Genomic DNA, 26,993 nt, shown 5'->3' on the forward strand with positions numbered 1-26,993 from the left:
TCCGCTCCGGCTGGGCGCGAAAGCTCGAAGGGTACAGCGGGACTGGAGACGGCGGGAGCGGCTACACACAGACTGAAGGAACCGGAGAGCTGCCTCATCCAGAGCGGAGCGCTGGAGAAGCTAGAATCATGACGGGAGAGGTGGCTTCTGCGGTAAGCGTAAACACATCCCTCTAACAGGGCTGCTGAGGCCTGGCGCCGAGGGACGGGGAGGGCAGGGATAGAGACCAGCAGAGCCGAGTTCGCCTGGCTCAGAGGACTACAGCTCCCGGCGTGCCCCGCTGTCGGCTCCAGTGGCCCCGGGGACTCTGGCGAGACTTTTCCGCGGGCGGTTTCCTACAGGTCCCGGCTTCCCGCGCTCCGGCTCTCCTCGACGAGTTTCTCCTAGTTTTTGCGGCGCGTCCTGCGGGCCGCCAATTCGCTCTCTAGCGCGTGCCCTCCTCTCCTCTACTCGCCTCCCTGCTTTGGCGCGTTTCCTGACGCAGGAGCTCTTCCTCTTACAGCGCCCCAAAAGAGGAAGACCCAGGCCGAACCGGGTCTCTGGAGTGCAGGGCAGGATTCTGGGTAGAGGCAACAATGTTGCGGAGTTCCAGATTGGGTCTGGAAGGGGCCTTTGGTGTTATCTCGCTGACACCCCCATCGCCCCGCCCACGTTCTCCGACTGGGCCCAAAGTGGGGAAGTAACAGTTTCAAGCCCTCCCGGCTGATGGCTGACATTTGGGCTTAGAAACGACTTTTCCAGAAACCTATTCTTTCCTGAGGTGCAAAATTTAAGGTGGCAGAAAACAAAACAAAACAAAAAACACCGAAACAGCAATAACAACAACCAAAAAAACCCACCCACTTGTATATATTTAATGTAGTATTTTAAAAATCAAAATTAATGCAAAAAATTCCGTGATTTGATATTGAACAAAATACCAAATAAAGACAAGATCCACCCTGCCTCACTCTCCTCACTGTAATGCAGGCCTTGATTGCAATCCAATCAAACTATTTACAGAAACGGGCAACTGATCCCATGAGCCATAGTTTGCCACTTTGATGCTGTAAACGATATTGCACTAAAATATTATTTATCTTGATTACTGAGTGTTTCGACATGTCACTATCTCACCCTGTTTCTGGTCCTGCCTTTGTTGCAGCTACTGCTGGAAATTGCCTGGAATAGAAAAAATTAAGAGCCTCGTGTTTTGAGCTGTGTGTTTACCCACACTATTTTCTGAATCTGCAAACAGAACGAATAGTCTTCCCCTTATTGGATTGTTGGGAGGATGATCAGCACATACCTGATGATCCTCAGTGGTTCCTCAGTACATGTTACCTTTTGTTATTATTTTAATAGTTGTATCAAACATTCACATCAGTTGAATAAATAGTTATTTGAGAAACCACCAGGGTAAGGGGTAAGGCCTTCTGCCTTGCTACATTACAGATGTTAATATTTTCCCCCTTATTAAGAAGCTTTAATTCAGAGCCCTGAGACCACTAAGGAGGAATCAGACCTGGCATCTAGGGTCAGCTTTGTTACTAACTGGTCAAGTCATCTAACACACCTCTCGTTAGATTTTTCTGGTTTGTGACTTTAAAAAAGTTTTTTTATAAACCTCTACAAATTTAGAAAGATTGATAAAATGAACCCATCACCCAATTCCAGCAATTTTCAAATCATGGTCAATCTTGTTTCTTCTATATCCTTACCCACTGCCCCCACAAACCGGATTATTTGGAAACAAATCCAAGACATCATATCATTTCATCCACACGTAATTCAGTATGAATCTCTAAAAGCTAAGGGCTGTCTTAGTTTGTCAGGGCTGCCATAACAAACATCACAGACTGGTTGGCTAAAACAACAGGAATGTACTATTTCACGGTTTTAGAGGCAAGACATCCAAAATCAAGATGTTGGCAGGATCCTGCTTTCTCTGTAGTCTGTGACATTCTGGTAGAGGCTTGCAGGCAATGCATAACTTAATCTCTGCCTGCATCACATGGCCATCTGTCTCTTGTCTCCTGCTGACTGTCCACATTTACTCTGCTTATTATAAGGACTCCAAGTCATACTGGATTAAGGTCTGCCCTGATTCTGTTTGGCCTCACCATAACTAATAACATCTTCAAAAATCCTGTTTACAAATGCATTCCCATTGACAGGACCAGGGTTAGCATCTGACCATGTTTTTGTTGGGGACATGATCCATCCCATAACAGGGCTTTTTGAAAAAACATAAACTACAATTCTATTAACATACTAAAGTTTTAATTGCTAAAATTGAAATTTTAGAATTTCTGCTTAATATTAAATATCTAGTCAGAGTTTAGATTTCTTTGACTTAAGTGTTTTTCAACCTTGTTTGAATCAGATCCAAACAAGGTCTGTATATTGAAATTGTTGATAAATATCTTAACTCTCTCTAATCTATAGGTCCTCCTCCCTCTCTTTTTTCTTGCAATTTATTTGTTAGAGAAACAAATATAGTTTGTCCTGTTGAGTTTCCCACATTCTGGATTGCATGTATGTGATATTACTTAACATGTTCCTCTGTCCCCTGTATTTCCTTTAAATGGGTAGTTAGCTATAGAGACTTGATCAGATTCAGATTTGAATGTTTTGGCAAGAATGCTTCCTAGGTGGTTTGAGTACTTCTATCAGGCAGCACATAAGTCTGGTTGTTTCTCTTTTCTTGTGATGTTACTAGCCATTGAGGATCATTGCCTATATCTGTTATTTGATAGGGGGTTGCTAAGATTCTGATGGTCTAATTCTACTGTTTTTTTTTCATTGATTAGCTAGGATATTTCTCTAAGGGGAAACTTCCTCTCATCAATCATCTGGGTACCCTGAAATTATTGTTCACTGTTGTTCACACAGGAAAAACATAATAAATGCTTGATTCTTTTTCATTTATTTATCATGATTAAAAATAATGAGTTGGTTCTATAGCATCCTTCAGAGGCAACCAATGAATTTTTGTTTGTTTTTGGCCGGTAATTCTTAATGCAGTCCCTTCATTGAACCATTGTATTGGTTTCTTCCTTGTTTCTGATCCACCTATGATGATCTGTGTATCATTAGGTATCGGTGCTTTCCGTCACCTGCTCACTAATGCAAAGTATATTCACATTTTGTAGGTTCACCTAGAAATCAGTGATCCAAAACTCATTTCACATGACGAAGCAAATAGTCCTTCAGACAGTGGACAGGGCAGCTGTGAAACAGTTGGGCCCTTGAACGAAAGAGGTTTGTAGTATTTGGTAATAGAACATAGGAGCCTATTTTGTAAGTGGATTGGATTAATTTCATTATTCTCCTGATTTATTAAATTATTAATGCCCTAATCTTATTGTTTGTTTTGTTATAAAAGCAAAATAACAATGTTTGTACCTTTTTGAAAATGTCTCTATTATATTATTGAATGTATAGAATGTTCAGAAGTTACCATATTGGCCTGGTTGAACACATTTATCCTCTAATAAAGAGATTTTTAACACCTGTCCGAAGGATTAGAACAACTTGGCACATTGTAAATATATATAATTACATTTCTCAGCAAGAGGCATTTTTCCAGGGAAAATGTTTTTCAAAATGTATTTTTAGAGTTTCTTTGCTACATTCAGTTCTTAGTGGTAGTTACAAAATCTCACAAGGTAATGTCTCACTTGTATAATTGCATATATTTTTGCAAAGTAGGGGGACAAGGAGGAAGGACAAATGATTGTATACCTTTTAAAAAATTGTGTTTCCTCCAGATTCTGATGAAGAGATTTTTGTGAGTAAAAAATTGAAAAACAGGAAAGTACTACAAGACAGTGACTCTGAAACAGAGGACACAAAAGCCTCTCCAGAGAAAACTACCTATGACAGGGCAGAAGAGGAAAATAAAGAGAATTTATATGCTGGAAAAAATGGAAAAGCCAGAAGGATTTATAAAACTCTGGCAGACAGTGATGAAAATGACACTGAGGAGTCTTTGTATCAGGAAAATCTTAAAACCCAAGTGACACCTTGCTTTGAGCGGAGTCTCCAATCTGAAAAATCTGAGGACTTTACACTTGACAGACAGCTTGCCAAAAAACTCATACGTGATAAAGAAGGAACAGGAGGAAAAGCAAAAGTAAAATCAAAGAGAAGACTTGAGAAAGAGGAAAAAAAGATGGAAAAAATTAGGCGGTTAAAAAAGAAGGAAACAAAGAATGAGGTACATTTTAAGGAATAATTTGCTGTTTCTAAGGCAGATTAACATTTTAGAAAATTTGCTTTCAGTCCTCAAGGTTGTTCCTGAACTCAGAATATAGTTTTGCATTGGAAGTTATGGGTTATATGATTTGAAATGTGTTGATCTCATTTTCTGTTTCAGATACTCAGAGGAGGCCTCCAAATGAATGGGTTGTGGTTTTCTTTGTGAGCACAGATAGTAATTCTTTACTGCTTCTGAACTGATGAAAATATATTTCAAAGGAAGATTTTTATGCATCCATCAGTCAAGTTTTATAAACTAGTTAGTAAATAAATACTTCACTGTTTTTCAAAAACTATTTACTGGTTATTAAGTTTATTTTGGACAGTTATATAAAATCACAGCTTGAACTTCAAAGGATAACTGTAGTTTAGAATGTTCTAGAATGCCATATCATATAACTTGTCTGTTGCAACATGGGCTTTTTCTGGCCTGATCCAAATTGCCATATGATGTTTTGAAATACTGGATTTTTAAATGATTGGATTGTGCTTTTTCTTTATGCATTATCCAGGAAGATGAAGTGAAACAGCCGTTTAATGACAGTGGCTGTCTTCTTATGGATAAAGACCTTTTTGAAAGCGGGTTGGAGGAGGAAAATAACTCTCCATTGGACGATGAGGAGTCATTAGAATCAATAAGGACAGCCATGAAAAACAAAGTAAAAAAGCACAAGGCAAGTAAAGGACGATTGCAGTCAGAGCTAAACCAGCTGGGCTTCTAACCTTTGCTTTATTTTTTGATTTACAGTTGGTATCTTAATTTTTTTTTTTTAACTGAAGAAAAACGTGTAAATTGATTTGAGTTTTTCAGCTGTTAATTTTGGAAACTTGCAGTACAGGTGATAGACATGCTAACTTGTTCGGAAACTAGTACTTTGTTATTGCTCTTTTAAGAATGTAAAAAAAAAAGAGTAAGATACTTAATGTTATGGTAACAAGCAGGTAAATAATAGGGCAGAGGTATAAATTTTACAATCTTGTGGCCTCTGAGAACGAACCTTACAGTTTTAGGAAGGAAATCAAAGACAGGCATCAGTTAAAGCATCATTTCCTTAGTGTCTGGAAGTATAATTGTTCTTCCTAACGTTCTCTTTAGTTCCCTGGGAGTCATTGTCCCTCCTTGGGGAACAGTGTAAGACAGAGGTATGAGAAATGAGGATCCAAGCTCCATTTGAGACCTCTGGTTTATTTTTCCAGCCATTTTTGGATACTGTGTCTTTAAAAATTGCCATTTTATAATTTCTGATTTCTTACTTACGCAGCACGAAGTGATGTTGGAGTACAAAAGCAATCAAGTAAGAAACATCCTCTTATATCACATTAATTTTTGTCCATTTTAATCAACTTGCGGTCTCTTTTAGAAAAAGGAACCGTTGTTGGAGAGTGGAGTCTATCCAATTGAAGAAGAAAGTGAGTTATCAGAAGGCACCATGAGGAAGGTAAGGTTGAGCTGTGTGTAGTCATGTAGCCTCTGAGCTCTTTCCATTGTGATTGTGGGCTTCTGTGTCTGTTGTATTTTCCTGGTACCCAACTTACTGCTTTGCACATAATAAGGGCACACATAGATTGGCATGAATAAATTCTCTGAGACTTGTGAATAAATGAAATCCTTGAGTTTAGATTGTATTGAATTTGTTAGTGCTTACTGCTCCATCATCTTTTTTATGGAGAGAGCAAACTCTTGAAGGATGAATACCTTTCTGGAAAACACCATTAACGTAGTCTTGCATTTTGTTTCTTTAAGGAAAGGAAGGCAGCCAAGTTAAGTAAGGAAGCGTTAAAAAAACTGCATAGTGAGACTCAGCGCCTTATTCGAGGTAATACAAACCTGTATAGTAAATTTTGTAAGCTCAGTTTGGATGTTGGGGATTTATGTGTTCTTTTCTTCTTTTTTAACATTCCTTATATGAACTTGGATTAGAATATCAAAGTTAGAATTATTGGTGAGTGGACACTGTCCTAAAGCCCTTGGAACATTAATATAAACTGTGCATAGTTCCAGAACTGCAGTAGTGGTAAGAAAGTTTTTTTTTAATGGTTGTCTGTGGACTGGCTGCATCAGGATCCCTTTGAGAGCTTTTCAAATAAATACATTCTTAGGCTCCACAGAGAGTCTAATTCAGTAGCTTTGAAGTGGGGTCTGAGACTCTGTATTTTTAAAAAGCTTCCTGGATCATTTTGATTTCACAATCAGGTTTAAAAGCTAGTGGTCTTCCAGGGGAGCTCTTTTGTACTTATTGCCTGCCTTTGTTAAAATGGTGTTTTTTTTTTCTATTTCTGATGATGGCCTTGGCTGTACTGATTGGTTAACTGAATATGACATTTTCAGAACATACAGTGTTTGTATTTGCTTGTTTTATTCCATTTTATAGAGTCTGCACTTAATCTTCCTTATCATATGCCTGAGAATAAAACCATTCATGATTTCTTCAAACGTAAACCCCGGCCCACTTGCCAGGGAAATGCCATGGCACTACTGAAGTAAGAACCCTCTTTCCTTCTGATTATAATTTTCTTAAACATTCAGTTTTTTGACAAGCTTCTAGAGTAAAAAAATTTAGATTCCTCACTCCCTTAAAACTGATGTAATTGATTTTCATTGTATGCTAAGGTTTGAGAATGTTTTACATTTAGGATAATTTTCAAATCCAGCTCATTTTCGCTTCTCCAGGTCATCTAAGTATCAGTCAGGCCACAAGAGAGAAATCATAGACACTGCAAATACAACTGAAATGAATGTTGATCACCATGGCAAAGGTTCTGAACAGACAGCAGGCACAGAATATGAAGAAGTTAATCCACTCCCTGCAGTTTCACAGGAACCCCAGATCACTGCTGCCTCAGATGAGTCTTGCAGTAAGGATTTGGTGGGAAGTGAAGAGGTAGAAATTCAAGAGAAACAGAAGCAGGATAATCCTAGACCTTCACCTGGGGACAGCTCAGTGGAGCAACAGGAACCCAGCTTTCTAATGAGCAAGGAGGGCCAGGAGTATCAGGCTGGAGCACTTGTGGCACTTGAACCTCATGCTTTGGAAGGAGAAGAAGGCCTGAATAAAGGAGAAGCGGACAGAAAGGTGGAAGAGCCCGGGCAGCAAGCTAAATTGACAGCAGCTGTGCCACCTGAAAAAGGGAGACGGTTCACTCTGGATAGGCTTAAGCAACTGGGAATAGATGTTTCTGTTAAACCTCGGCTGGGGGCCGATGATGATTCCTTTGTGATACTTGATGAACCTGAAACCAACCAAGGTAATCCTTTGAATTGTGGGAAGTCTCCCATGGGGGATTTATCCCGGCAGCTTTCAATTATTTGTCACTGTGGAAAACAGGGAATACAGGAGAAACCAATAACCACACATGATCTTATTCAACATATGTACTCGATACAGGTAGAATCTCATTTTAGTAAATTTAATAGGCTATCAGAATTATCTAAACCTTGTTTAAAATGGAAGCCTGTTGATAGATAATATACAAAAGAGGTACATTGCTGTTCTGTTATGGTCTTTAGGAATTTACTTCTTCCTTTCCAAACTGAATTCTAAGTTTTTCTATGATCCTGTGTCAAATTTCAAGATATTCATAAAAACATTGAATTTATCATAGCTAAAGAGTAATGTTTAGGTTCAGTAAATTGTCTGCAAAACTGAATTTTTTTTTCACTCATTCAACAAATGTTAAACTATGCAAAATGCCGGAGGTCATACCAAGATAAAGCTGACATTTTCTCCTACACTTAAAGTGCTTACATGCAAATAACAATAATGAAAGAAAGAAAGTTGTCAGTGACATCTATAATGAGTGCCTCACTGAATTGGAAAAAAATAAATAATCTGAAGAAAAGGGAAAAGTATTCTTTGCTAAAAGAAACATTTAGAATAAAGTGCTGTGGGAGTTCAGAGAAGGGATAAATGTGTGGTGAAAGGAAGGTTTGAAAAGCAAGTGCATGTATTTACTTGTTCACTGTCTTCCCCTTTATACTATGAATAGGAAGCTTGTTCTTTTTCTCTACTCTATCCCCAGTCCTTCCACAGTGGACAGCACAATTCTAGGCATTTGTATTTACTGAATGAATGAATGAGCCTTCAAAACTGAACTGTGTATCACCACATTGATAATCTTCCCTGACTCTTAGGAAGAGTGAGGTGCTCCCTCCTCTGTGTCGAGGCAGTATGTCCTGGTAGGTAAAAGCTTAGGCTCTGTAGCCAGATCAGGGTTTCACTCTGGGCTGGCTCTGCTACTTAATCTTACTTTGAGTATGTTATTTGACCTCTCTAAGGCATGTTTTTTAAAAAAAATGAAATAATAGCACTATCTGACTCACAGGGCTATAATGAAAATTTGTTGAAATAATGCAGCAAATGGATAGTATAAAGAAGTACTCTTTATATATGTATAATGCTCTCCATATAAATATATATATATATAAATATATATAGTGCTTTATATAATAGTGCTTCTTGGATCAAGAACTCTCCATTAAATAGCTTATTGTTGACAGATGCTAGGTCACAGTATCTGGCATGTAAAATATCCTCAGTGATTCTTTGCTGATTGAATGGATGGACTTGGTGAAAGTGGAGGGGGCATTCCTGGAAGGGTCAGATAGAGCTTTGCATAGTGCTTATTGGGTGGATGTGTAGGTTAGTTTGACCAGAACAGGAGGTGAGTGTGAAGGCCTTCTGTAGCAGAATCAGCTAGCATCACTAGCAAAGAAGCATGAGAATAAGCTATTGCCCAGAATGCTGAGGGAATATTTGTTATATGGGGACAAGAAGTTAACTATAAACAGTCCCAGACTAAGAGTCAGGGAAGGGAAGAAACATTTTTTGAGTACTTAAAATATCAGATACGTCTAAATTGTGTTCTATGGGACCAGAAGTTGTATCAACACAGTCCTGGGCTGTGAGACAGGAAAAGGATGAAACTTTACTTATTTATTTATTTATTTTTGGAGATGCTATACTAGATATTGATAGATTTCTTATTTGTTGTCTTAATTTTCATAGCCCCAATGTTATTTTGCAAATGAAGAGACTGAGGCTTGGAGAGGTTGGGTAATTTTTCCAACATTACACTTAGCTTATTAAGGGACCTAGCACAGTGCCTGACACATGGTAAGAACTTATTTTGAACTTAGAACATGATTTCCTTTGGAAATAATATTTAGATGAATATTTTGGATTCCTAGACCAGCCCATTCCATGATATACCTGGAGTTTAGTATCAGCATTCATTCATCCATGCAATAAACTTTGATTTAGCTCTGGGTTAGGTGTTGAGTCCCTGCGCTCAAGGGAATTAAAGTGTAGTTGGAGGGATCGATAGGCAACAGACCATTATAGTACTGGATGGTAAGCTCTGTGATCAAGGTATACACTTGTGGAACATGCATTGGGAGTTTAGGGGAGAGGCATTTCACTTGGACTGAGGAGTCAGGGAAGCTTCTAGAAAGATCTGATTGATACCAGAACTTAGTCCTGAAAGCCAAGTAGGGGATGCCAAGGAAGAGATGTGAGGAGGGCTTTCTTGGTGGAGGAGACAGACCTGCAAAAGGCACAGAAATGAGAAAACATAGGGTCTTCCAGCTGGTTGAAGTCAAGATTGAAAGGGGATTGGCAACCAAGGGTGAGCAGAGGATAGGATGCAGGGCTTTGAGGTCATGCTAGGAGCTTGGAGCTTGGAGCTTGGACTAGCCTTTGTTCTCAGAGGATCATTAAAAGGTTTTTTGCAAGGGGAAATAACTCAATCAGATGTTCATTTTAGGAAGTTCAATCTGTGGCAGGTGCATTGGGAAGGGTTAAGAGCAAAGACAGTGGGAACAGCTCAGTTTCCTTAACCTCACGTTAGAATAAGGTTTACATGAGAGAATGCATGTAGATTTAATTTTTGGGGTGCCAGAAATATTTTACTCTTGCTCTCTGCAACAGGATAGGAGGTAATCTCTACTCTTATTTCCTCTGGGAAATAAATTTCTGGTCTATGAGCAATGGGAATGAGAACAGTTCTAGATCCAAGCTACTGGTAGAGACGAGCTGGGGCAGAGACTTTTCACTTAGAGAAGAGATAAAAAGTGCTGGGAAAAAAACTGGTGGAAGAGAGGAGCTTAAATAGAGATTCTAGGACTAGGAGTTTGGTGGTTGAGTCACATAGTAAAAGGCAAGAAAAGTGGGTGCTCCAGTGGGTTGGTAGGTTAAGAACTTTCAGCATCCTAGAGTTTGCAGATATGAACAAAGCCACCTCCTTCCTCACTATTATTTTACTTCCTGAGTAATCTCCCTATCAATCCCATTTCTTTAATTCTTTTCAGTAATGACCTGCCTATTTCTGTTCCCTTTCTACTGCCACCACCAGTTAGTTCCAATCCTATTACCTTACTGGACCACCATAAAATAACATGCAGATTTAAAGCGTCCCTCTCTACTCTTGTTTGAACTGTGTTTTTGCTGCTAATAATGTTAGGGATTCAGTTCTCTCTACTAAGACCCTCTAGGGAAAGAAAAACTATCTGTAGATGCTAATCAAAAAGCTACTAAAGTATGATTCAAGTTCAGTTTTTAAAAATTAACTGAAATTGGAGTATCCTGGATATTTTATCATGGAAGAGGAGAAGGCCACATGAAAATTTCCAGAGTCTCTTAGCCGCAAAGGAGGTTTTTCTCCTTCTCCTTTCCTTTCTCTGTATAACTGCCAGCTCTCTCACAACATATCACACTGTGGTTTGAAGTGTTAAGCAGAGTGAGCAGGGTTTGGTCCCAGGCAGCAGCTGATTCAGGAAGAAGGACTTTCTAAGCAATCACTTTAGGGAATGTGAGAAAGGACCCTATGGCCATTAGACCGCTGAACTTACTGATCCCAGTGTATATATTCCCATTGTTCACAGGTTGAGTGTGTGGTTTCAGGGGATGCCTGTAAGTGGGATTTTCTTGTCTGGTTGTACTTGTAAAATAGTTTCTTGCACCAAAAAACTAGCCAATCCTGCCCCTGAATTTCATCATTAACTAGACTGATCTTCATTTTCTTGTTCCTTTCTTGTTTTCAATCTTGCCCCTATTTAGTAAGATTGCTAATAAAGAGTGAAATGATCAAAATAGGGAATAGAAAAGAGGAGACTGAAACCCATGAAAGATTAAGCCCTTGAATAATTGAGGATTATATTTGCTTCTACCAGTTTAATACACTTTTTTACAGTTATACGTATTTAGAAATGTCAGTTCTAAATTTCTATTTAAAAAGTCTATGATTTTTGAAACATACCAGGGAAAAACAGTTGCAGCAGTCCATCAGTACCAGTTAAAGTTATGTGAATTTGACATGAGGAGTTAGTAGCAAAGGAATTTGGGGTTTCTCTTTGTGTCCTCCCCCCTCCCCCATAACTTTGTTATAACTTCCTTCATAATTCTTGACGGGAATCTTAAAGGCAAGAGTTTAAGCATCACACACTGACAGACTTGTTGGCCTTTGGGTTTAGAACTGGAAGCCTTGAAGCAGCGTTTCTGGAAGCATGCTCATCCAGCAGCCAGGCCCAGGCCTGCTCAGAAGGTGAATGTGAACATCGTAGTGAAAGATGTGGGCACTGATGGAAAGGAAGAGCTGAAGGCAGGTGTGGTACCCGTGACCCTGGAAGCTGAGATGCTAGATGGAGCAAGCCATACAAAGCCAGGTATTTGAGTCCGCATCTTTTTGGGTTTTGCTTTGTACTCTGATAGGTTTTTATGGCTCTTGAAGATCCAATAGTGAAAAGTTATAGAATCTTTTTCCTCAAAGATTTTGGTAATTGGACAGCAGTACCTCCTCTCACTTGATTCACATGTAGCATTGCCCACAGGTATGGGGTGGGCGAGATGGCTTTGTTTCTTAAAATAACATTTTGTTATTTTAAGAAACGTAAATAAATCCATTCTATAAAATACATAGAATAAACAAAATATATCCACAGTCCTGTACCAAAGATGACTATTATAACCATATTTGTGTATTTATCTTTTTAAACTCTCCACATACATGTATGCATTTATTAACTTATTTTAAAATGTGATTATACCATGCATTCTGCTTTGTAATCTGCTTTTTTTGATTTAACAATATATTAGGGACAAATTAGAGACAAGTCTTTCGTCCCTCCCCCCCTCAATGCAGTGTGTGTGTGTGTGTGTGTGTGTGTGTGTGTGTGTAAGAAGTTAAAACACTGAAAGATAAAAAATGGAAAATTAGTCTCTTCAGGTAACTGTTAACAACTTCTTGTGTGTCCTTTTAGGGATATTTATATGCATATACTATTGTGGATGTGAACTGGAAACTTACTCTCTGCCAGGCTCTCATTTAATCCTCACAACCCCATGAGGTAGATGATATTAGTATCCTCATTTTATGTATGAAGAAATGACATGCGGAACATGTAAACAACATGCTCGAGTTTATACAGCTAATAAGTGGTAGAACTAGCAGCCTAACCAAGACCATCTAATTCCAGAGCTTAGACACTTAACTACCTTTTTTTTTTTGACTTTTTACTTTGAAATGCTTTCAAGGACAGTTACAAAAATAATACAGACCCACAAGAGAACTCCAATATACCCCTACACCTCCAGATGCCCAGATCCACCAATTTTAACATTTTGCCACATTTGCTGTATCATTCCCAACCCCTTCCCTCATCTGTCCATGTAGCCATCAATCCATTTTCTGAACACTTGCATGCAGGTTGTATACATCATGCTCCCTGGACACTTAATACTGCTACCTACATTTCCTAAGACATTCACTTATGTAACCATCTTAAGTTACGTAAGTTCTTAAGTTCAAGAAATGTACATTGATATAAAGGTTATAGTCTATATTCCAGTTTTTCATATGTCTCAATAATGTCTCTTTGAGCATCTTCTTCCCCTTGCCAGTTCCCATCCAGGGTTGTGTATTGCATTTAATTGTTATTATCTCTTTAATTGTTCTTTTTCTTTCCTTCCTTCTTCCCTCTCACGCTGTGGGACATATACTTGCCCAATGCAACCACTCCCGGGCTTACCATTCAATGGGATTAATCTCATCCACAATATTACTTTCCATTACTAAAACTTTCTCCTCTCCCCGAACAGAAACCATACACTATTAGGCATTAACTCCCTATTCCCCTGTCCCCTGGAACCTGTATTCTAATTTTTGTCTCTAAAAGTTTGCATATTCTCTGATATTTTCTTTGTAGTTACCAAGGGGCTTCAATCTAACATTCTAAATCTATAACAATCTCATTTGCTTTGGTACAAACTTAACTTCAATATTATATACAAACTATGTCACTATACCCCTCCGTTCCCCCATCTTTATGTAGTTCTTTTCACAAACTACGTTATGAGTCAAAAACCATTGATTTATCATTACATTGCCTTTTAGGTCCTGTAGGATGTAAAAAGTAGAGTTACAAACCAAAAATACAATAGTACTGGCATTTATATTTACCCATGTTATTACCCTCACTGGAGATCTTTATTTCGTTTAGCTTTGATCTATTGTCTATTGTTCTTTCCTTTCAACCTGCAGAATTCTTTTCAGTATCCCTTGTAGGCTTGGTCTAGTGGTGATGAACTCCCTCAGCTTTTGTGTATCTGGGAATGTCTTAATCTCTTCCTTATTTTTTTTTTTCTTTCTTATTTTTGAAAGACAATTTTGCCAGATACAGAGTTCTTGGTTGGAAGTTTTTTGCTTTCCCACTGCCTTCTTGCCTCCATGGTTTCCCATGAAAAATCCGCACTTAACCTTATTGAGGCCTCCTTGCTTTTCTCTTGTGGCTTTTAGAATTCTTTCTTCATCTTTGGCATTCAACAGCTTGGTTGTAACATGGCGCAGTGTGGGTCTATTCGAGTTTATCCTGTTTGAAGTTCATTGGGCATCTTGATGTGTTTATTCATGTCTTTTGTTAAATTTGGGAGGTTTTCAGCCATTATTTCCTTGGATATTCTCTCTGTCCCTTTCTCTCTTTCTACTACTCCTGTAACTCCCACAGTGCATGTATTAGTATGTGTCCCATAGGTTCTTCAGGTTCTGTTCATTTTTCTTTCTCTTTTCTTTCTCTTCCTTAGACTGAAGTATTTCAATTGTCTTATCTTCAAGTCATCTGATTCTTTCTTCTGCCAGCTCCAATCTGCTATTGAACTCCTCTAGGGAATTCTTTATTTCTGCTAGTGTGCTCTTCAGTTCTGTTGGTTCCTTTTCATAATTTCCATCTCTCTGTTGACATTCTCTGTGTTCATCTATCATTTTACTTTAGTTCTTTGTTCATGTTTTCCTTTATCCATGTTTTCCTTTAGCTCTTTGAGCATATTTAGGACCATTTTTTTTTTTAAGTCTTTGTCTATTATATCCCAGGTCTGGTTCTCCTCCTTGATGGTTTCTGATGTTTTAATTTTCTCCTTTAACTGGGCAATTTTTTTCTGTTTCTTTGTATGTTTTGTAACCTTTTGTTGACATTTTGATATTTTAATCCGTTATCACTAAAATTTTGACTCTGAGGTGTCTGTTTCTTAAGCTTGTATCCAGCTAGTGTTATTACAGCACTTTCCTTGAAAGCCAGGAGCCAACAACAGCAACAAACGCAACAACAAGAAAGAATAAGGAAAAAAAAGAAAACTCTTTTTCCCAATATTTGCATATTGACCTGTGTGAGTGCTCTCCTTCAGAGCTTACTCATACAGTGAGTTCAGAGAATAGTTCCAGGCCAAAGCATAGGGGCCTCCCTGATCCTTTCTGCAATGCATCTTTATCTTGGGCGTTCTAGTTTGCTAATGCTGCTAGAATGCAAAACATCAGGAATGGACTGGCTTTTATAAAAGGGGGTTTATTTGGTTACACATTTACAGTCTTAAGGCCATAAAGTGTCCAAGGTAACAAATCAGCAATCTGGTACCTTCACTGGAGGATGGCCAATGGTGTCCGGAAAATCTCTTGTTAGCTGGGAAGTCATGTGGCTAGTGTCTGCTCCAGAGTTCTGGTTTCAAAATGGCTTTCTCCCAGGACGTTCCTCTCTAGGCTGCAGTTCCTCAAAAATGTCACTCTTAGTTGCTCTTGGGGTATTTGTCCTCTCTTAGTTTCTCCAGAGCAAGAGTCTGCTTTCAATGGCCGTCTTCAAAATGTCTCTCATCTGCAGCTCCTGTGCTTTCTTCAAAATGTTCCTCTTGGCTGTAGCTCCCTTCAAAGTGTTACTCTCAGCTGCACTGAGTTCTCTCTGCCCATCAGCTCATTTATATGGCTCCACTGATCAAGGCCACGCCTCCTTGGAAATATCTTACCAGTTATCACCTACAGTTGGGTGGGGCACATTTCCATGCAGACAACCTAATCCAAACGTTCCAACTTAATCCCCACTAATATGTCTGCCCCACAAGATTGCATCAAAGAATATGGCTTTTTCTGGGGGACATAATACATTCAAACCAGCACATTGGGCATGCGCTTTGGCCCTATGAATTCCTGCCTTTACATGCTACCCTAAGAAACAGTTTTCTCAAAGTCCTTGGCACTGCACTGTAAATCCTACAGCCTGCAACCCCTTGCCCCAGGCAGCACGACTTGACTGTTCTCCCACAGTGTTGTGTAGGAGAGCTCAGTGAACTGCCTTCTACATGCCGGGCAAGTTCCGGGATGATGAGTCTCTCAGGCCACCACCAGACAGGTTCAGCCAGACATACATGATCCCAGCATGATGGTTACCCTGCTCCCTTTGGAACCAGGACCAAGAATCTGCACTGGGAATGTGGGCTGGCTCAATGCCAAGCCAGTGAGGGGTGGGGGAGGACTAGCCAGGATGCCGCAATTTCTTACCACTTTTAAGTAGCTTTTTCCTTGATTTGGTACTTGCCTTGTTACTGCAAGTGCAACACTGTTAACTGTTTTCTGCCAGTTCATGCTGGTTGTTCAAAGCTTCTTTGGAGGGACAGAGCCCTGAAGTATCTCACTCTGCCTCTTGATCAGGGCAGGGCCCATTTTAGTGCTTTTGAAGTTTTCTTAAACAGCTACGTAATATTCCAATGTATGACTATAACATGATTTGTTTAGCCATACTCCTAATGATGGACATCTTGTTTGTTTAGTTTTGGTTATTTCATAAAATATTGCATCCTAGTATCATATATTTATTTGTATATCTAAATGAAAGATTCCTTGCAGTTGAATTATTGAGTCAAATTTTGATATATGTATCGTCTAATTGTCCTTCAAAGAAGTTGCACCAATTTACACTCTAAATCTAGTGTATAAGAGTTCCTGTTTCCTCTTGTCAGTAATGGATATTATCAAACTTTCTAATTTTTGCCAAAATATTATGTGGAAAATGGTATCTCATTATTTCAACTTGTATCTCTTTAATTAGAAGTGAGTTTAAGCCTTATAATCTCTGAATGGTATATTATCCCAGGGTGTAGGACATTATGGAAGTTCTCTTTGACACTTCAGCTCATAATAATCCCCATATGTTACAAAAGCCTAGTGTCTAAAGGTCTCTGATTTTCCTTTTGGAATGTAACTGGAACACTTCTGAAGTTGCCTAAAATGCATACTTAACATTATTGTATATGTTGTCAGTCATTATGTCTAAAGCATTTTTACATATTCCTCTGCAGGTGAAAAACTTCAGGTGCTGAAAGCTAAACTGCAAGAAGCAATGAAACTCCGAAGGCTGGAGGAACGCCAAAAGCGCCAGGCATTATTTAAATGGGATAATGAAGATGGGTTTGTGGAGGAAGATGAGGAGGAAGAAGAGGAAGAAATGACAGATGAATCTGAAGAAGAAGAAGAGGAGGAGGAAAAAGAATTAGAGGACGAGGAGGAAAAAGAAGAGGAGAAAGTCAATCAGGAGGTTTCTGGCAATTGTGTAACTTTTTTACCTTTTTAATATCTGCTCCCAAGTCATGATGAATAAAGGAAATAGAAAATCAGATCTGAATCAGAGTATAATAAACATATTCAATTGTACGAAAGATTTTAGAGGTGGAGATGAAGGTAGCTACGTCATGTGTACCTAGATCCTAGATTGTTCAGTTCTTTTAGCACCATCGACCAACTGCAGTTCACAGAGCCATATCCTGGGCTTCTATCTGTTTGTTTCCATACTTTAATATAAGGCTAATATTGAAGTGGCTTTTCATTAATAAGGACTTTCATCTTTGTCTGTTTTTTATTTAGGTTTCTTTCCTTAGAATAAAAAGCATTCTTATCCTTGGGCAGGTAGAGGTCTGGATCCATTCTCAGGCAGAGACCTTTCTGAGTTAATTTCATTATACCTTGAGTAGGGTTTCTGTAGAGGGTCTCTGGCCCTTGTTCCAAAATGTTGTTTTCCACCTAGGAAAGATAGGTGATAGGATTAAGTATGAAAAAAAAAAAAAGCTTTCTTGTTTGGGTGCTGGGGTCACTTGAAAGCAGTAGTTAATACTTGATCCTGGTAGAAGATGAAGGAAGTGTTGTCTGAGCTGGCCAGCACATCACAATCTGTGGTTGGTTTGACATCAGTAGTCCTGCAATCTCAGACTAATCATTTAGCTTCTTATTGTCCAAATAAAATGATAATCTAGACTTCCTTTATAATCTTGTAGCAATATTGGGAGGGTAAAAGTAAAATAATCAGAATAAAGTAAGCAAAATAAAAATAAGGGTATAAAAAAGAGCTCTAAAAGTGACAGAGAAAATTATATTGATGATAATGGTCAGATCGAACTTCCGTCAAGTTTATCTTTTCAGATTTAAGTTGTGACCTGTAAATAAGCAGCCATATTTTAAAATTTTTTGACTTGTATTTTTTTGTTCTTGGGTGACTTCATTGATAAAGATTGAAGAATTCCTTCTTAGTAGTGAAGAAATGGAAACCAAAGATGAAAAAGAAATGGATAAAGAGAACAATGATGGCAGTAATGAAATTGGCAAGTCAGTCAGCCTTCTCTCTGTTCCCAAGCCTCTCTCGTCAGATTCTACCTTACTTCTATTTAAGGACAACTCTTCTAAGATGGGGTAAGCAATTCTCTCTAAGGAAAGGTAAGATTCCCTTGGATTTTCCTCTCTTGTTAGATGCAGGAATAGGTACTCTTTACTTTCTCATTTTGCAGTTACTTTCCTGCTGAAGAAAAGTCAGAAACAGATGAAAACTCAGGCAAAAGGTCTAGCAAACTTGGTGAGTAGTGACTTCTATTCAGAATTTGATTTTTCTCTGGTTCTTCAGCTTTGCTGCTTACAATTCCATTAGATTCCATTTTTTTAATCTTGGTGACTTTTTTCTGTCTTCCATGTGTCAATGATAGGGATTTATGAAATAGAAAATTTTTCTCAGTCCATTTTCTTTATGGTTGACCATGGACATATAATAGGACACAGAAGTGTATTGATTGAGTGAACCAGTGAACCATGAGGTATTTCTATCACATGTAGATCAAAGGGAGATGTATAATTGATTGGATAATGGAGACAGTGATCATAGGCATAAGACAAGGTGAGAGAAAGAAAGGAACTTTAGGTGTCAACTTAGCTCAGAGTGATAAACCCTGATTGTATAATGCTATTTCAGTACTGTAATTTACCTTCAACTTAATGTTTTGAAATATAATTTGAGGCACTGACCTATGAATTTTACCTGACAGTTTCATTTTCAACTCTTTTTCCTAAACAAATCCACCACGTTTCTGAAATCACACACTTAAAATTTATTTCTCTTTGTTTAGATGAAGATGATTCATGCTCATTGCTGACAAAGGAGAGCAGCCACAACAGCAGCTTTGAGCTGATTGGCTCCACAATTCCATCCTATCAACCTTGCAACAGACAGACAGGCCGGGGGATGAGTTTTTTCCCTGCAGCAGGAGGCTTTAGATCTCCTTCCCCTGGGCTGTTTCGAGCCAGCTTGATCAGCTCAGCTTCTAAGGTATGATGGTAATGGTTTTCTAATCTCCTCCTTTTGCTTCCCACATGGCTAAATAAAGTGTGTCCACACCAACCAACTCCCATCACATTGGTACTGAGCTTATGTAGTTCAGTTTAGAAGAGCCACCCCCTTTGTGTATAAAAACAAGCTTCATCCAGTGATCTTACTTTCTTGGAGGTATTTTTCTTTATGCTTCTCTTGGCTATGCATTGTCCTCCTCAACTGCAATTGCCTGAGAGTAGATTAAATGTTGCAAATAGCAACTTCTGTTGTTGTCATGACGGTGAATGACATTTGTTAAATGTTTTGTTTTTGTTTTGTTTTGTTTTGGTGCCAGAGTTCAGGGAAGCTGTCTGAGCCTTCACTTCCCATAGAAGATTCCCAGGATCTGTATAACACCTCCCCAGAGCCTAAGACACTTTTCCTAGGAGCAGGAGACTTCCAGTTCTGTTTAGAAGATGACACTCAGAGCCAACTGTTGGATGCAGATGGGTAGGTAGTTTTATGTTTCTGTGGGTGGGAATGGTGCTGGGTACTGCTTAATTTTGTTTAAAAATAAAGTGAGCTTCTGTCACTCCATCTGTGCTTTCTCTTCTGAGAAAGAGAAGGTGTACAGACCATTAGTATTACATTCTACCAGTTTAAACAAAGTCTCCAGAAAATAAAACGTAAATGGCTCTTACTGGCATTCTGATCCTTCGATCTCTGCCTTTTTTGGAATGCATAGATCTTGTATTGTAAGGGCATCAAATTTCCCTGTATCCCTCCTATTACATTATGATTGTTGGGTAGGATTGAGAATGACCTGTGGCATACTGCATGGACTTAACACCAAGTCTTACTGTAGCATCATCTGAAACCAGAAATTACCCTTTACCTTTGAAATTACATTTAATTTTAAATAAATCTCCCCTCTCTCATTAGATTAGCACAAGGCTATTGAATCTTTTGTTTTCTGGTTTAGAATCAGCTTTGAACTTTGGTGTTAGAAATGAGTTCAGAGTTTTTCACCCACTAATTTGCTTCTTCTCTGGAGAATTTCTTACACTATTCATGGTGCTTGCAGGTTCTTAAATGTTAGGAACCACAGGAATCAGTACCAGGCTTTGAAGCCTCAATTGCCACTGGCCAGTATGGATGAGAATGCCATGGATGCTAACATGGATGAGCTGTTGGATTTGTGTACCGGAAAGTTCACGTCTCAGGATGAAAAACCTCTATCCAGGAAGAGTGACAAGAAAGAGAACATGGAGGAACTTCTGAATCTTTGTTCAGGAAAATTCACTTCTCAGGGTAAATATCAATGGAGCACGTCAGGCTTACCACAGCCAAAAACCTGAAGTCAGCATCCTTGAAAAGAACCCTCTATCTTCAGGTGAACAGCTCCCAGTAAACAGCTGGAATCGTACATATAGATTGAATTCACTGCCTAGTGACATTTAGAACTCTCACTTTCTTAAGGTGGTAAAGTGTTAATTGAGACTGCTTTAGCGTTAGCCATGTGATTTGTCATTTTGGTTAATGTAAGTACAAAGCTTAGAACAGTGTCTGATGCATAGTAAATTTCATATAAATGCTAACATTATTTCCACCTGTACTCCCCACCCACCCACCTACAACATAGGCTTTCTGAGGACTGGGATCTTTGTTTTGTTCACTGCTATATCCTTAGTACTTGGTGCACATAGTAAGTGTGAAGTAAGGATTTGTTGAATAAATGAGTAGTGGGCTCTTTTTGGCAAGCTTACCTCAGAATTTTATTGAACTGGCATGTCTTCAGATGCCTGGGAAAAGCTGTCATTCCTTAACGACCAATCTTTTCCTTGTTGTGATGTAGATGCTTCCGCTCTGGTTCCTTCAGAGTTAAATAAGCAGGAGAAGGAGAGCAACACTGGTGACCCAATGGAAGAAGCACTTGCTCTTTGCTCAGGCTCTTTCCCAATGGACAGGTGAGTCTTCTGATTGGTAGGAACTTGGGAAGGCCCAGTCTTATAAAATCCTGGAATTAGGTTCTCTGGGCTTGGTGGTAACAGTCATTTCAGCAGCTTCATATCTTGAGAGGCTTACAGTGGGTGGAGTCACATTTGCATAGTAAGGAAATTATACTTTCATTTAGCTAGTGGACAACAGGGAAAAAAGATAAGGTACCTTGTTTGCTGGTGCTCAGAGAGATTGTTGGTGCTAAGAAGATATTTTAAATTCTTAACTGAGGTGGCTGCTTATAGTTTGCTTTCAACAACTTATTGTTTGGTTGATTTGCATTTAGGGAAGATGAAGCTGAAGAGGAGGAATTTGGAGACTTTCAGCTTTTCCCAAATGACAATGAGTTTGATAGTGATGAGGTAAGTATGAAGCTAACAAAGTAATTATAACTGAACTTGGGTTTTTCTTTCTTATATGAGTTTTTGAGAACTCTGTTTGGCATCTTATCAGAAGCGGTTTCCTAGAATGAGGTATTTTGGCAGAAGTTTATAAATCCTGTTCCAGTTGAGGATGTATTTTATTCCGTTTAACTCTGGGTATGATGCTGTGATTTTGCAGGATGAACACAGTGACTCTGATGATGAAGATCTGGCATTGGAAGGCCATGAAGATGATGAGGAAGAGCTCCTGAAGCAATCTGAGAAGTTGAAAAGACAAATGTATGTGTTGTGTCCATTCCATTCAATTGCTAGAAAGTTCTCCAGACAGTTGAGTTAAATCTTGTCTCCTTTTTACCAAAATCTGCTGGTTCCATTTGCTTTTTGTGATTAGCACAAATTAAACAAAATCTTTCCACATGACATCCCTTGAGTATTTGAAGATGGTCATGTCGTAAGTGATTTCTATACTAAAGATCTGTAAGTTCCTGCAGCTGTTTCTCACATGACCTTGCTTCTAGACTAACCGAACTCAGATTTTCTTTCTTTTATGAGTTCTTGAGAATTCTGAGTTTGGCATCTTATCAGAAGAGGTTTCCAGGGTGTCCTAAATGTTCTTTTTATTGTTAGGTGTTGTTCTGGTTTGCTAATTCTGCTGTTATGCAAAATACCAGAAATGGATTGACTTTTATAAAGGGGGTTTATCTGATTACAAATTTACAGTCTGAAGGCCATAAAAATGCCCAGATTAAGGCATCAACAATAGGGTGCCTTCACTGAAGAACACCAATGGCATCTGGAAAACCTCTGTTAGCTGGGAAAGCATGTGGCTGGTATCTGCTGGCTCCTAGATTGAATTTTAAAATGGCGTTCTCCAAAATGTCAGTGTCAGCTTTCAACAGCCGTCTTCAAAATGTGTGTCTAAGCTGCAGCACTCAGCTCCTTCTGTTGGAGCATTTATATAGGACTCCAGTGATTAAATCAAAGACCCATGCTGAATGGGCGGGGCCACATTTCCATGGAAACATTCAATCAAGAGGTCACACACTAATCAAAGGTGTCAGTCACAGTTGAGTGGGCCACATCTCCATGGAAACACTCAGTCAAAACGTTCCAACACTAATACGTCTGCACCCACAAGATTGCACCAAAGAACATGGCCTTTTTGGGGGACATAATACATCCAAACCGGCACAAATGTGGCACAAGTGCTGAATATGGTGATACAACTACATCCCTTGTTTGAGATGTTTACTACTTACAATATAACCAAAGATTGTAGCTGCTGGGTCAACTCTAGATCCTGAGGATCTAAAAGACAACTAAAATTCTCTGGGTCTTTTTTCGTATGAACTGCTGTCATTCCAGGTCTCTCATCCTCGTCTTAGGCAAATGACCCCTTTTATTTTTTGAGTGTTTTGTTGCTGTTGTTCTGATCATGAAAATAAAACACTTATTTTAGAATACATAAAAGAATGTAGAAATATTTAAATAAAAAAATCAGCCATGTCTACCATCCAGAATATATGTGAAAGTGTTAATGGTGGTGATTTCATTTCTTATGCATATGTTTTATATAGTTAAGATCATGCTGCGTTTACAGTTTTTTTGTATGTATAATTTTGCATCTTGCTTCCCCCCTCCTTAACATATCCATAAGCATTTTCCCATGACATTAAAAAAGTTTTATAAAGAAAATTATAATAGATATTCCATATTATATTATGTGTGCATGACTTTTGGAAGTCACATATAGGACACTTATTGATCCCTATTAGATTTATAGCATTGCTTTTAGCCCATCATTCCATTCTGTTAGGTTCAGTTTGGGATTATAATTTGTCATCTGTCAAATTAACTATATAATACAGCTTTGGGTTATCCATAGATTTTTCTAAGGTAGTGATTCCTAGACCTTATTCAACTAAAGAGCTCTTTGTTCAAATGAAATCTTATAAAGAGTGACAGCTGAAAGTTGAATTGCTCAAAGAGTGTTGGGGTGGGTAAGAAGATTGGAACTTTAGCCAGTGGTCCCTGAAAGAATTTCCCAGGGACCTTAGGATTTAGAGTAACTTGGCTTAAAAAAAAAAAAACAGATTTTTTAGAAAGCCTCCAAATTCCTGCCTCTCATGACCAGGATTGTAGCTGCTGGGTCAACTCTAGACAGAAAGGTGATAGACTAACTCTTCTTATAGCCCATCAAAAGGTTCCAACACTAATACTATTTCTGGTTTATCTCCTAAGGCTGGTGTGCCTGGTGCAAAACAAAAATAGTTTGAACATTCTGGCAGGTGTGTCCAAATGTATAGAGGAGGTTAAGAGTTCTGGCTTTCAAGTCACCCAACCTAGGTTGAATCCAGGCTACCTCCTAGGTGTGTGACCTACCTTGGGCAAGTTGTTTAATCTCTCTGAACCTCAGTTCTCTCAACTGTAAAATGAAGGGGAGATCCCTGAAATAATGTGATAATTCCTGTAAAGCACAGTTCTTGGAACATAGTACGTAGTGAATGATGGGCTTTTCAGTATGTTAAGATGTATTATTATAAATGTAAGTTTATTGTTATTAGAGGCTCTAAATTCTGCTTCTCTGATTGGCTTCCTGTTCTGTGTATATTCATTGTTGTATTTTCAAATCTTCAAAATTGTTTTCCAGGAGATTGAAGAAGTACCTGGAGGATGAGGCAGAGGTGTCGGGGAGTGATGTGGGAAGTGAAGATGAGTATGAGGGGGAAGAGATCGATGAATATGAAGAAGATATAATTGATGAAGCACTTCCTTCTGATGAGGAACTGCAGAATCAAATCAAGAAAATACACATGTCAGTATCCCAGGAAGCCCTTCTTAGGGATGGGGTGCTTCTTAATACAGACCCTACAACCAGTCAGAATAGCCCTGCTTTTGAACACTGTATCTCTCCTGTTGTAGGAAAACCCTGTTGGATGACGATAAGCGACAACTACGTTTATACCAAGAGAGGTATCTTGCTGATGGGGATCTGCACAGTGATGGTCCTGGGCGCATGAGGAAATTCCGATGGAAAAACATAGGTATCTTGGTTTTTGCCTTTAAAGCAAGTGATCACAAGGTACATGTTTGTCCATTTTACGATGGCAATAGGAAATCAAAACTGTAACAGATTATGGTGGACGACCTGGCTGTAACCATCGTTTTCTCTTAGTGGTTTGGAAAAGTTTATTCAGTATACGGGAAATGATAAGGGTTCATTTTGTATCTGTCCATGCACTCTCTCCAGTGGGGATTGCAGAATGCTGATAGCCTTAACTCTTTGCTTTAGATGATGCTTCCCAGATGGACTTGTTTCACAGAGATTCTGATGATGATCAGGTTGAAGAACACTTTGATGAGACAGAAGCCAGATGGAGAAAGGAGAGAATTGAACGAGAGCAGTGGCTTCGGGATCAGGTAGGAAGTCTGCAAGAACGTTGCTTAATCTGACCCTAGTTTATGAGGAGGCGACCCAGTCACTTAGCCTATCATGATAGATTCAAAATCTTAGGCAACATATTGCTGTCTCTTTTAATTCCTTCTGTGTTTTGAAGTAACATTATCATTATCATTATCATTGCTTAATCTGACCCTAGTTTATGAGGAGACGACCCAGTCACTTAGCCTATCATGATAGATTCAAAATCTTAGGCAACATATTGCTGTCTCTTTTAATTCCTTCTGTGTTTTGAAGTAACATTATCATTAGCAATTCCCTTTGTGTTTGTCCAAAATAAGTTATCTGTTTGAGGCAGCAAACGGTTGCAAAAAGGAAAGCAAATGCTATCCTGGGTTCCCTAGCTTTATAACCCAGGCTTGCTAGCTGTGTGGGAGAGCTGTAGACTTTTCTGTTTATGCTATATGATTTTTATTTTTAGGCACAGCAGGGGAAAATTGCAACTGAAGAAGAAGAAGAAATAGGAGAAGACAGTCAGTTTATGATGCTGGCCAAGAAAGTTACAGCCAGAACGCTGCAGAAGAATGGTGAGCTTTCAGTCTTCCTTAAGTTCTAGCCCCCTGGATTGTTAGTGGTGGAGTCTTGGATGTGATTCTAGCCTTTGGAGACTGTTGAAGTTTAGTCATAGGCCTGGGGCATATTGTCTTAAAGAGGCTCTGCAGAGAAGGGGAGAGACAGTATACTTGGATATTAGACTATTGGGCATTAGAGGTTGTACTTGGGAGTATATAGCTAGTTTTGCTTTATGTTTGAAGGCAGCGCAGAGTAGTAAATTCCGGCTTCTTTATTTAGTTGCCCAGGATTATATTATGTTAGAGCTGGGATTTGAACCAAGGTATACCCAGCTCTAGAGCTGAAGCTCTTACATACTATTCCACACTCTTATCACTCTCCTGTTTTTCTTGTTATTACTCTTAATAGTTAGTTGATCAATTCAATTTAGTTGTTTGTGTTCTTGGAGCCACTCCTTATAGTTTGAGAGTCACCATTATAAAAATAATGAGTTCCTATGGCTTTAACTTATTGGTTTAGTTACAAGTCTCCTTAGCTTGTGTGGATTTAAAAGTACTTACACCCAGCTTTTCCTAGAACTGGCCTCTCTCTTTTTCTCTTCAGCCAATCGCACTATGGTTATTCAGGAATCAAAGTCTTTGCTTGGAAACCCCTTTGACATCATCAGATCGGGGAGTGCCCGCCAGGTTGGTTGGGGACATTTTCAGCCCAAGGTCTTGGTCTGTGGGTTATAAAGGCCCAGATCAAGGTAAGGGAATATTCTCTGCCATTATGGGAGAGAGTTGACATGGGAAATGGAAGTAGATGTCAAAGGAGCCTGCTATTTATTACCTATCTGAATGGAGGAGGAATATGTCCTTGAAATATGTGGGGAGAGGTAGGGAGAAACTGGCACTTGGGATTTGATATTGAGCAATGCTTCTTTCCTCAGCTGAAGGCAGGCTCACTGCTAAATCAACCCAAAGCTGTGCTTCAGAAACTGGCTGCCCTCTCTGACCTCAACCCTAGTGCTCCCCGAAATTCAAGAAACTTTGTCTTTCATACACTTTCTCCTGTCAAGGCTGAGGCAGCAAAGGAATCCTCTAAGCCTCAGGTATGGAATTGGAAAACTGATTTGGTGCCTTCCAAAACCAGAATTTATTCATTTAATTTTAATTTAAAAAATATTTCTGGCTTAAAAGCTTATGCTGCAGTTTTGGAATCCTGTACTCCCCAATGAGGTACAAGGGGATTGCTCTCCCCAATAGGCCATTGGCTTTTAAACTTACCTGGAAAGTATATTTTTCTCTTTTTTCTGTTGTTTATCATCCATGAGTTAACTATGAGTTGCTTAAGAGCTGATTGAATGTAAGTATTTGTATGAGGCTGTTGGTCTTGAGCTGGCCCTGATACCCTCTCTGCTTTCTAGGTGAGGAGAAGAGGTCCATCTGTAGTGACACCCCCTTCACCTAAGCGCCTCAAAACAGATGATAGTAATTCAGGATTGAAGCAAAGCATATTCAAATTCTTGGAAAGCTAACAT

The 26,993-nt window shown here is 39.0% G+C and overlaps 1 protein-coding gene across 1 annotated transcript; it reads left to right on the forward strand.

Moving 5' to 3' along the window:
• CLSPN (claspin) lies at positions 1-26,990 on the forward strand. The gene is made up of 25 exons (XM_037827747.1): positions 1-152; positions 3,135-3,243; positions 3,753-4,201; positions 4,755-4,916; positions 5,604-5,681; positions 5,987-6,059; positions 6,615-6,723; positions 6,914-7,488; positions 11,711-11,902; positions 16,851-17,086; positions 18,053-18,231; positions 18,327-18,391; positions 18,936-19,135; positions 19,473-19,627; positions 20,202-20,428; positions 20,973-21,084; positions 21,402-21,477; positions 21,677-21,777; positions 24,149-24,313; positions 24,421-24,542; positions 24,791-24,918; positions 25,380-25,485; positions 26,075-26,157; positions 26,403-26,564; positions 26,880-26,990. The coding sequence occupies exons 1-25, from the start codon at positions 129-131 to the stop codon at positions 26,988-26,990; spliced, it is 3,999 nt and encodes a 1,332-aa protein (XP_037683675.1). The 5' UTR covers positions 1-128.
• Positions 26,991-26,993: the final 3 nt, after the last annotated feature.

The sequence above is a fragment of the Choloepus didactylus genome, chromosome 2 (assembly GCF_015220235.1).
Source record: "Choloepus didactylus isolate mChoDid1 chromosome 2, mChoDid1.pri, whole genome shotgun sequence".
In the NCBI taxonomy this organism is placed as follows: domain Eukaryota; kingdom Metazoa; phylum Chordata; class Mammalia; order Pilosa; family Megalonychidae; genus Choloepus; species Choloepus didactylus.

What these genes read in the sequence shown, in the direction of transcription:
- CLSPN (XM_037827747.1), top strand. Translation starts at nt 129, where the DNA reads ATGACGGGAGAGGTGGCTTCTGCG. An exon ending in TGGGCCCTTGAACGAAAGAG is followed by an intron (nt 3,244 to 3,752) that starts GTTTGTAGTATT and finishes TGTTTCCTCCAG; the next exon opens with ATTCTGATGAAGAGATTTTT. An exon ending in CAACTGTTGGATGCAGATGG is followed by an intron (nt 19,628 to 20,201) that starts GTAGGTAGTTTT and finishes TGGTGCTTGCAG; the next exon opens with GTTCTTAAATGTTAGGAACC.